Here is a 10,617-nt window from a genome sequence, read left to right as displayed (position 1 = left end):
GGGGGGGGCGGGGGCGGGGGCATCCAACTCAGGTTTTGCCCAGGGCTCCAGTTTGCCTCCTTACGCCCCTGCCAGTCTGCTTCACAAAGCTTCCGTGGGGAGGGATTCAGAACGGAGGGAATGGAGTCAGAGGCCTGCAGGATCAGAAGTCAGATCGAGGAGATGCAGGTTCAAATCCCCACTAAACCCCCCATGCACGGGGCTGTTCACTGTTGCAAAAGGGGAGAGTGCCAAGGCAGCAGCCGCCCCTCCCTTCCCGAAGGCCGGGCTCGGAGAAGGAAGAGGCCACGCCCCCTCGACCGCCCAACCTCCCCCCGCCCGTCAGCCGATGGTCACGTGCCTGCCCGGGATTCTCTCTCTCTCTCTCTCTCTCTCTCTCTCTCTCTCTGTGCTTTGTGGCCATTAAGGCGTTGTCCACCCGGGCGAAGATGCTGTGCGGCGGGGTCAGCTCAGAGGTTAAGCCGGCCACGGCGGAGACCCAGGAGTTGGTGCAAGCGGTGAGCCGGTGGGCGGCTGCGGAAAGGGCGAGCGGGGACCCGGGACGCCCTTGCAGCCCCTTGCCCATGTTGCAAGGGTGGGATGCGTGAGCCAGGCAAGACGGGGTGCAGAAGTGCCCCCTGAAGAATAAGGCTCTCTAAGTGGGAGAAGGGGCGTAAACAAGGTTGCCCACAGGCCTGGAGAAGACGCACCTCGTTCCTTGAATAGAGACTGCGTGGGGATGGGCAGCTGAAACGTTTGGCGGCATCGAGGCCCGCAAGGCGAACGACGTCCCGTTATGCCTCTCCTAAAGGGGAAAGCCTGATCTGCTGGCTTTCTGCAGGCAGGGATTTTTTGTTGTTAGTTCGGAAGCATTAAAATAGGGGCTGTCTGCACCTGCTTGCTGCAGTGGGCCAGGCCGTTCTGCCCTTTGATGTGCAGAGGATACCTTTGCCTTGGTTTAAGAGGGTAAGGGTGCGGCTTCCTCATGCGCATCGCAAAACATCAGTCTTTAATGTGGCTCGGCCCCAGAAGCAGCATGGAAGCAGCAGATGTGAAGGCCGGGCCAAGAGTTCACGGAGGGTGGATTGACAGTCGCAGAAGCATTTTGGGGTGCTTTGGATTCAATGCTGGTGTGCCCAGCCTGCCCTTGAGAACACAGTCCCATGCATCTAGCCCACTGGGCACCAGTGCATGAAAGGGGATGCTGCCCCTCATCCATCTCTTTGGGCTCACAGGAACCCCCAAATATTGCCTGCTCTGAGACCCAGCAGGGCATCTACGTAGCTTTCATAGCAGGGGATTTCATCAAGCGTGCAGCATTTCTGTCTGCCAAAGTCTCCTCTTCTGCAGATCTTTATGACTCTAAAAGAAAACTGTACACCACTTTTCCCTGTAACTTAAAATGCTGTCAATAAAATCAGCGCTGGGAGCCAGCAGACTCTCATGCAGAACCGGGTTCGATTCCCCGTTCCTCCACCTAAAGCTTGCTGGGTGACCTTGGACCAGACACAGTTCTCTCAGAACTCTCTCACCCCCATCCCAAGGCCTTGAAAACCCAGCTTGATTGCTAGAAGTCAGCTATGACGTGTCCTTTTTGCCTTGAGCGCCTAAGCTTTGTCTCAGAAAAATGGCGTCCGTAGATCCAGATTCATTTCCAGTCCTCCACGAAAGCGGGAACTGTGTTGTATGGTACTGGGACGTTTTGAAATGTCATTGCCTGTCTTGTGTTGGGGGTGTTATCATAATGTTAATGTTACATGCAGAACGCCAGAAATGTTTTTCCTCTGACCCCAGATATCACACTCAAAGGTCACACATGAAGACAGGAGCCTGAAGAGCATCCAGGCTTTAGAATGGGGTTCCCCAACAAGACACCCATGGACATCTTTTCTGGTGTCCACCTGAGAATGGGCGTGGCTCTTCTGATGAACCACCGGAGAGCTGATGGGCTGTGCAGATTAAAATGTTATTTCTGCTGCAGCTGACGCACGTTGTTGGTTTTATTCTCACATTCCTCTTTACCAAGGTGCTTTTAAAATAACCCCTCTTCATCCTTGCCCTTGGGTCTCCTCTGTGTGTAGTTCCACCATCTGTGGCAGCCATTTTGTGATAGCTGCCACCACCCTATATAAGAATTCCAAAGGTGCCCACAGGGTCAAAAACATTGGGAATCCCAGCTTTAGAAAGTAACTGTTTCTCATGATTAGCTCCTAATTTTTCTACAAGAGATCTGGAAAGTTTCTCTAGTAACTTCTACAAGGAGTCTGGGACATTTGTTGGCCAAACTGACTTATCCTGTTTTGGGGAGTTTAACTAGACTGGGATGAAATCAGTAGATAATGTTGTCGTCCTCGCTGACTTCACATTATAACGCACATCTATCTTCTCCAGAGTTTAGGAGACTGGCCAGTACATTAGCAAAATGACCCTTTCCCTACTCTCTCCATGACTCATTTCCTCATGACTCTAAACACCTGAGAACTGTCTTTCTTGAAGCATGCTGTGTTTGCATCCCTGTCAGATAATAAGGAAACTCTGCTTCTGTCAATTGAAATCTGCATTTGTTTTAATCGTGATTTCAGGTCATGATGCTGAACTTACTTGCCTTACTTGCCTTTGGCAGAGGGGTATTTATTTAGAGTTATTGTTAGGCAACTTTAAAAAAAAAACAATTTGCAACTCTCATCTCCAGCATTGCTCATTCCCAACATTTCTCCTGGTTTCTCTATACCCTTTTTCTCTTTAACTGAATTGACTGCTCTTAACATTCCAGACATTCGGGAGCATATTTAGGCCTCATCAGGCAACTTACTAAATTCCCCTCCACTTTTTCTGGTTAATTTGCAAAGTGACACTTTTTTGCATACCTGGGAAGTGCCTCAAACTAGCTCTAGGCCAGGGGTCCCCAAACTACGGCTGGGGCTTTCAAACGTGGCCCCCTGAAGGTGACATTTATCCTGGCTCCGCCAGGCATGTATGGGCATGGCTCTATCTATGTGCAGTGGGGGCTCGAGGGAGAGGAGGAACCGGCCCCAACGGCTGTTGATTGCAATTACATGATGGCACCCCCAAATCTCCATGAATTTTCTGACCCAGAGTTGGAAACCTTACACGTGGCAACTTCTGTTCAGCCCTTCCTCCTCTTGGCTACTCCATGTGTTGTTCTCTAGGCTTTCTGTTCCGGCCTCACTCCTACTGTACTCAGCTAGACAGGTGAATCAAGCCATGGCTGCAAGGGAGGAAGAACCCAGGAAGATACCTGATCCTGGGTTAGATGGAATGCTTCATTGGGAAAGTTCTGCTTTTTTTTTTTACAGGGGAAGGTATTCCACAACCTCCCCAACAATATTTGGAGCCCACCCTGTACTTGACATACTTTGGTCACTGTTCTAAAAATAGACCGTGACAGAATGGCTGAAAGGTGAAATCAAACATTTTACAATCATTTGTGCATAGGAATTTGTTCATAGTTTTTTTTAGTCCGGCCCTCCAACAGTCTGAGGGACAGTGAACTGGCCCCCTGTTTAAAAAGTTTGGGGACCCCTGCTCTAGGCCTTTCCCTTGTCTGTTTGTAGCTGCATGGGTGGGCTTTGGTTCTCTATTCAGGGGCTAGGCAGTTTACTATTCTATCTCTTTTCTCCATTTTGTATTTTCCAGAACTTGGTACCTAGAACAACCCCAACTCCTCATACATGAATTGACCTCTTCTTATGCTTTTGTAAAATCTTACAGATTTTATTTTACGTCTGTCGATTTTATTGTTTATTGGATAATTTTAAAAGTATTAATAAAAAGGGAGGGTTTTACCACTTGTTTTCTGAAAACTTGAAGCAACCTGGCCGTATGTGTCTTCTGTAGAAAAGAATACCACACAGCTGGCAGTGTTAAGCAAAATTTTGTGATGTGTGGAGGAAGTCAGGGGAGAAATGAAGTAAATAAATAAGTTCAGCCACCAAATGGGGAGGGCACCTACAACAGGGCAGGTAATCCCCAAATGGTCTCAAGAGCGGGTGGAAAGGAATATATTTGGGAGAAAGTATTTTAAGGCACAAAAAATCAGAAGTATATACTGAGCCCAGAAACCAAGAGGTGACTCCTTTCCAGATATTCTAGGTATTAATAGTTTGATAAGCAAAGGAAAACTTCCTTGTCACCATGTCTGTTTCCTCAGGTGAAGGCAGAGGTGGAAGAGAAGGAAGGGAGGAGCTTTGATGTCTTCAAGGCAGTGGAGTTTAAATCACAGCCGGTTGCTGGAATAAACTACTTTGTAAAGGTACCACCTTTGACCAATACTATCTGCCCGGGGTCCCGTCCTCCACATTGCTCTTATCCATGGTGAATTCCACAGTCGGTCTACACAGCTTCTGGGAAAATTAGGTTTCCTGTCGGGGGCACCATGAAAATGGTTTTATTGCTGTTCTTTTGAGCCAAGCAGAGTAATGTTTCTTCTAATATCCCAACTGTCTCTGGCTCATTCTTTATATTTATACGTGTAGAAATAAGAAGGCCAAGCCACATTCCTTTCTGGCTGAGAGAGAAAGGGTTGGGTGTGTGTGTGGTTTGGAGTGGGGTGGTTAGTCATTTGCTTTTTGTAGAGGAGCTTTGACAGGAATTTTCCAGTGCTATCAATAAATGTCTGGTGGCCTATTTCACTTGAAACCGCTGTTTCTGAGTAAAGACTTTTGCTAAGACAGAAGTGCTTTCCCAGAGCAGTCCAGGGGTCCTGACACCGACTTTGTCATGGAAGCCCGTGGGTGACCTTTGGACCTGTCACATACTCTCAATCTACCTCACGGAAAAAATGCAGAAGACAAGAATGATGTAAGCCCCATTGCGGAGAAAGGAAGGGTATAAACACATAAACAGAGGCATGCTTCCACACTGGGCACCCTTGCCCTCTCCACATTAGATCTGAGAGGAAGTTGGGAGTTCCTGAGGCCTACACCATTTTAGGACACCGTCTCCCCTTCCTTCTGTTTCACTCCTCATGACTCACAGGTTCCTTTTGTTCCCTTTCAGGTCCAAACCATGTATGACTTAATATCTTCACTTACTACCAAAAAGCCTCCCTCATAAAAAACAGCTCCCAGCCAAATGGCTATTACCAAACCAACAAAGAAAAGCATGAGGAACTCTCTTACTTCTAGCGCACTGTCTGGAAGTCTCCTTTCCGAGCATTGTTTGCTTTGCCAAATTGAAAATTACTGTTCGTTCTTAGGGTGCCGGCTCTGGGTTGGGAAACAGCCGGAGATTTTGGTGGAAGAACCTGGGGAAAGCGGGGTTTGAAGACGAGGGGGATCTCAGCAGGATATAATGCCATAGAGTTGACTCTCCCACATACAAAGCAGCCATTTTCTCCAGGAGAACTGATCTCAATCATGTGGAGATCAATTAAAATAGCAGATCTCCTGTCGCCATCTAGAGACTGGCAATTCTATTCATTCCTCTTACAGCTATGCCTTATTTCCGCAAAGCCTTAGCTATGTACTAATTGCGCTGATTCTTGTGACTTATGGTAATTATATTCAATACAATGATTTTATATTCGATTTGCATTTGTTCCCTTTGTTTTATTGGAAGGGAGGGGCTAACTGTAGCATCCCTGGGGAAAGACTTCCTTCATCCTGATTGGTTTTTAAGCACCGCTGTTTTGTATACGTTTGCATTTTGCTGTGTACGTGGAGTGGAAAGGAGAAGAAACAGGAGGTTCAAGGGGTCCATCGAATCGAGCATTGTGGTACACACAGTGGCTAACCTGTTCCCTAAAGGATCAACAAATGGGTCATAGAGGCCTTCTGATGCAGCCTCCTAGCATTGGGATTCAGAGGTTTAATGCGTATGGACAGGGAGACTCCCATTAGTCATCTTGGCTAGGAGCCACTGGTTGATCCTTCCACCACAAATCTATCGAATCCTGTGGCTATCAGGCCATCCCATTGCAGCGAGTGATTTTGAAAGGTTCATTTCAAGCAGAAATGGCTGAAAAATTAGTAAGAGAAGACAGGGAGATACCAAAAGCCATATAAGTTGAGTTGGACTCTTTTATCCACATTAAAGGACTGGCAGTTCCCTTAAGAAAGGAATGTGATTCCCTCTAGTTCAAACTGGAGACGTGGGAGAGAATAGTAAGACAGGCATTCCCTAGTCCTGAAAACAAAAATCATACTGAATCTAGACTTATCTTCCCTCTTATAGGACTGGGGGAATATCCCACTCCTGTTGCCTGTTAGTGCGCAAAGAGACAGTGGGGCAAAAATGTTGAGACCCTATCAATGTCCAGTGCACTACCATGTCACTTCTGATGTAGGGTCGCTCTAGGAATCACCAGAAACTCTATGGCAACCACCGAGTTTCCAGCAATTCCTATAGTTAACCTATGCTACTTCCAGATTTTCTCCAGTCTTAGGTAGTGGTACAGACAACATTGTAGCCCTCCCCATTTTTCCACTCACAACCCTATTCACATGCTAAGAGAAGCACACCTTCAGAACGAGAAGCAGAAACACAGATCAACATTTTTCAAATCTGGTTTGTTTTATTTTTAAGCATTTGCTGACTTTGTCACAGCAGCTTTGATCTGCATGTAGAAAAGAGCCTCAGACCAGAGAGAATGCCTAGCCAAAGTAGTTCAGTGGATCACTCGCCTTTTTTCCAGTCTGGTAATCAGTCAAGCAGACTTCCTTGTCGCTGCCTGGGAGCGGTCGAAATATACGCACATGTACAAAAGCGCCATTACCCACGTCAATCTGTGCGGAAAAGAATAAATTTTGCATTCTTAATGAAGCGGATTTCACATTAACCATCTGATCGGACCATGACTTACATTTCAGGTATGCCCAGAGCAGGAGAGACAATCAGCAACAGGAATGGTAGAAAAAGAAAGCATGTATGTACCTGTGTTGTTACAGTGGAACCTCGGTTTTCATCGGTTTCGGTTTTCATCGATTTTTTCAGTGAAAAATTTGTCTCGGTTTTCATCGATTTGCCTCGGTTTTCATTTATTTGCAGTAAGGCGCAGGGGTTTGTGGAGAAAAATCACCCAGACAAAGCTATTGCAGGCCGTGTCTGCAACTTGTTTAATGACAATGTCTTGCCCCATTTCAGACAAATCTTAAAGAGGCGTCAGAAACAGACCTCTTTGGACAGCTTTCTGGTGCGACATTGGTCCACTGGCTCTGAAGCTGGTCCTAGTGTTATCGTTTGTTACTGTTTTCAGCATTACACACTATATTTATTCACCAAAAATGTGTTTTTGGTATGTTTTTTGGAGTGCCTAGAACGGATTAATTGGATTTACATTGATTCCTATGGAAAAGTTTGCTTCGGTTTTCATCGGTTTCGGTTTTCACCGATTCTTGTCGGACGGATTACCAACGAAAACCGAGGTTCCACTGTATATGCAAAGTGTCAGCTCTTCAGTCATGAAAGAGTTGATAATGTTGTCTGGGAACAAACAGATAGCATACAGCCTGTGGGGCATCAAGTAATGTTACCTGCAGTAATTACGTGATCATTGATTGTCATTGGCTAATCAATATATTGCTCAAGAGAACATTGTAGTGGTAACTTCCCATCGTTGTTCTCAGCCAGTTAGAGTCAAATTTTCCCCAATGTAGAAGCAGCTGGCAGCTCAGCTTAGAGAGGACTGTTTATTTTCTTCTACCATGTAACTCTTCCTTTCTAATTTTCAAAGTAAACTTTATCTCAAAGCTAACCTGCAGCATCTCTGATTATTTACTCTGCTGACCATGTATATAATTATAACTATACATATCTCACCAACAATCTGGCTAAGTTTTCCAAGCGTTCCCATTTAATCTGACTGGCTGGAATAAGAAAATTTAACAAGGCCTCTTTCAATGTATTGTCGAAGGCTTTCACGGCTGGAATTACTGCGGTACTGTGTGGTTTCCGGGCTGTATGGCCGTGTTCTAGCAGCGTTCTCTCCTGACGTTTCACCTTGGCAACCCAGCCACAGATGCAGGCAAAACGTCAGGAGAGAATGCTGCTAGAACACGGCCATACAGCCCGGAAACCACACAGCACCCCAAGGCCTCTTTCATTCACAACATCAAAACCTAGCCATTTTGTTTGTGAACCTCAAAAAAAATCAGGAGTTGAAAGCGGGAGAGTAGCCTTTTTTTGAGTTGGGGAGGTGTTCAAAACACACACACACACAGGAACCACTTTTATACTAGAGTTAGTTCATCCATTAAGATCAGTATTATCCACTCTACCTAGCAGCAGCTGAGGCCTTTCTTTTAACTGGAGATGCCAGTGGATAGAACTTCCGCATATCAAGCAAATGTTCTACCATTGATCTAAGGCCCTTCCCATGAGCACATTTGTACCCTTCATAAATGATGGTGTGTTCCCAGCTCACAGAAGCACAGTTTTGAGCAAACAAGCTATGGGATGGGGAAAGGGCAAAGCTGTTCTGCTCCCCCCCGCCCCCCCGCTCCCCTGTCAAACTGAAAGCCTCCTTGGCAGCCAAGAACTTTAGTACAGGCATCTCCAGTTGGTGGCTGGAGATTTCCAGCTAGTACAACTGATCTCCGGGTGACATCCATTCTTCTGGAGAAAATGGCCACTTTGGAAGGTGGACTCTATGACATTATGCCCAGGTGAAGTCCCTCCCCTCCTCAACCCCGCCCTCCTCAGGCTCCACACCCAAAATCTCCAGGTATTTCCCAACCCAGAGCTGGCCACCTTAGTCAGGTGAGCCACAAGTCCCCTGTCGTGTAGACCCTGCTTTTCACGGCTGTGACTCGGGTCTAAACTGGGCTGCCTCTGCAGTACTACTCCCACTGCTGCAGCGCTTGTCCGGACTTGCTCCCGGCTACCAGTGGCCTGACGGGAACTTTCCCGATAAGTTAAAGGTCCCTTCTGCCTCTGATGTCAGATGAATAGAGCAGGTATCTAGGGCAGATCTATAATCTCAGAATCAGGAGTTTCAGCAGAAGACTATAAAACCCAGACTTCTAGTCTTTGCTTTCTAGTCAGGATCAGCTAAAATCTGATATCATATGTTGTAAAGATAAGTAATCTCTGAAGTATACCATTTGTGCTCCCAAACCCTTGAAGGGTGTGCAGATTTGGGGATGTGGGACCTTGGTGAGATACAATCACAGAGTCCACACTCCAAAGTAACCATCTCTGTAGTCTGGAGTTGATTCCAGGTGGACTTCAGATACCATCTGGAGGCGGGCTTCCCTAGAAATTTTTTGGAGATTTGGGGGTGGGGCCAGGGTACAGGAAGGGGAAGGTATTTGATCTATGATACTATAGGAAGGTCCCTGATGTATAATACTATATAGCAGTGGTGGCGAACCTTTGGCACTCCAGATGTTATGGACTACAATTCCCATCAGTCCCTGGCAGCTGGCAGGGGCTGATGGGAATTGTAGTCCATAACATCTGGGGTGCCAAAGGTTTGCCACCACGGCTATATAGTGTTCTCCTGCTAAAGAAGATTTTTTTTTTCCCAGGGAAAGTGATCTCGGGAGATCAGCTCAAATTTGCAGAGATTTCTAGGTCCTACCTGGAGATTTGGAAGCCCTACCAGTGGGACCAGGCTTAGGCAGTTGGTGGACCAGAGCCCAACCCAAGACGTGTTTGTTTTGCCTGTTTAAACTGGGTTGTTAAATTATATTTTAGTATTTTTCTGAAATCTGCTTTGGGCCCTTCTGTAGGGATAAAAAAAGGCGGGCATAAAGATGCACAATTAAATAAAGTTAGATTTTTTTTTCTTCTGCTGCCATTAAAGATCTTTTTGAAAAGAAGCTTTTTTTCAAACTCCCAGCCATCTTTCAGAGTACTAACCTTAACAAAGTAGTTTGTTCCAGCAACCACTTGTGATCTATATTCTGTAGCAGTGAAAACAGGGTAGGTCGTGTTTTCCCTTGCTTCTAATTGAGGTTTCACCTGAAATTGAAAATTAAGGTTAATTTAAAAGAGTTTGACAACAAGACTGCCTTGAATCTGTGAGATCCACCCTTACAGTATTTTTTTAAGAAACGCAACACTGTTAGAAACTCATAGCCATAGGAAAACATACACAGACAGGATATGGCGTGGTGTAATGGTTAAGAGTCTCAGATATGACCTGGAAGACTGAGGTTTGAATCCCTGCTTGTATCATAGAAACTTGCGGGGTGACTTTGGCCCAGTCACACTGTCTCAGCCCCAACCTACCTCAGAGGGTTGTTGTGAGGATAAAATGGAGATGAGAATGGGGAATACTGCTTTGGGTCTCCATTGAGGAAAACGGCGGGGAACGGATGGATGGATTGATGGACTGATTTCTGGCTTAGGGACTTCGCAAAATCATCAGGACTGAATTAACAGTGGCCACTGATGTACTTATGGTCTCCGCTGTGAGCGTGCACTCCCTTTGGGCTTGATTCTCAGTTATGCACACACGTAAACCCACCTTCAGATCAGGGAATCCCTGCTGCTTCCGAAAGTGTGACTTCCTCTCTCTTTGCAAGGAACGGGAAAGAGATCGGCATGTGTATTGTCGAAGGCTTTCACGGCTGGAATCTCCGGGGTGCTGTGTGGTTTCTGGGCTGTATGGCCGTGTTCTAGCAGCATTCTCTCCTGACGTTTCGCCTGCATCTGTGGCTGGCATCTTCAGAG

General features: G+C 46.4%; 2 protein-coding genes across 2 annotated transcripts; one reads left to right on the top strand and one right to left on the bottom strand.

The window, feature by feature from the left end:
* The first annotated feature begins 93 nt into the window (after positions 1-93).
* On the top strand, positions 94-5,528 carry LOC125424898 (cystatin-B-like). Its single transcript, XM_048482332.1, is given in 5 exon segments — positions 94-497; positions 4,151-4,252; positions 4,999-5,019; positions 5,021-5,074; positions 5,076-5,528. Coding segments are annotated over 5 exon segments (297 nt in total). The 5' UTR covers positions 94-428; the 3' UTR covers positions 5,127-5,528.
* Positions 5,529-6,494: 966 nt separating this feature from the next.
* LOC125424899 (cystatin-B-like) lies at positions 6,495-9,909 on the bottom strand (the record flags this gene model as incomplete). The annotated part of the gene is made up of 2 exons (XM_048482333.1): positions 6,495-6,725; positions 9,802-9,909. Coding segments are annotated over 2 exons (240 nt in total), but the record flags the coding sequence as incomplete, so codon positions are not given.
* Between the last annotated feature and the right edge of the window lie 708 nt (positions 9,910-10,617).

This window comes from Sphaerodactylus townsendi, unplaced genomic scaffold (assembly GCF_021028975.2).
Source record: "Sphaerodactylus townsendi isolate TG3544 unplaced genomic scaffold, MPM_Stown_v2.3 scaffold_1403, whole genome shotgun sequence".
Lineage (NCBI taxonomy): Eukaryota > Metazoa > Chordata > Lepidosauria > Squamata > Sphaerodactylidae > Sphaerodactylus > Sphaerodactylus townsendi.
The sequence above is the reverse complement of the archived record's forward strand: the minus strand, read 5'-3'. Positions and strand labels throughout refer to the sequence as shown.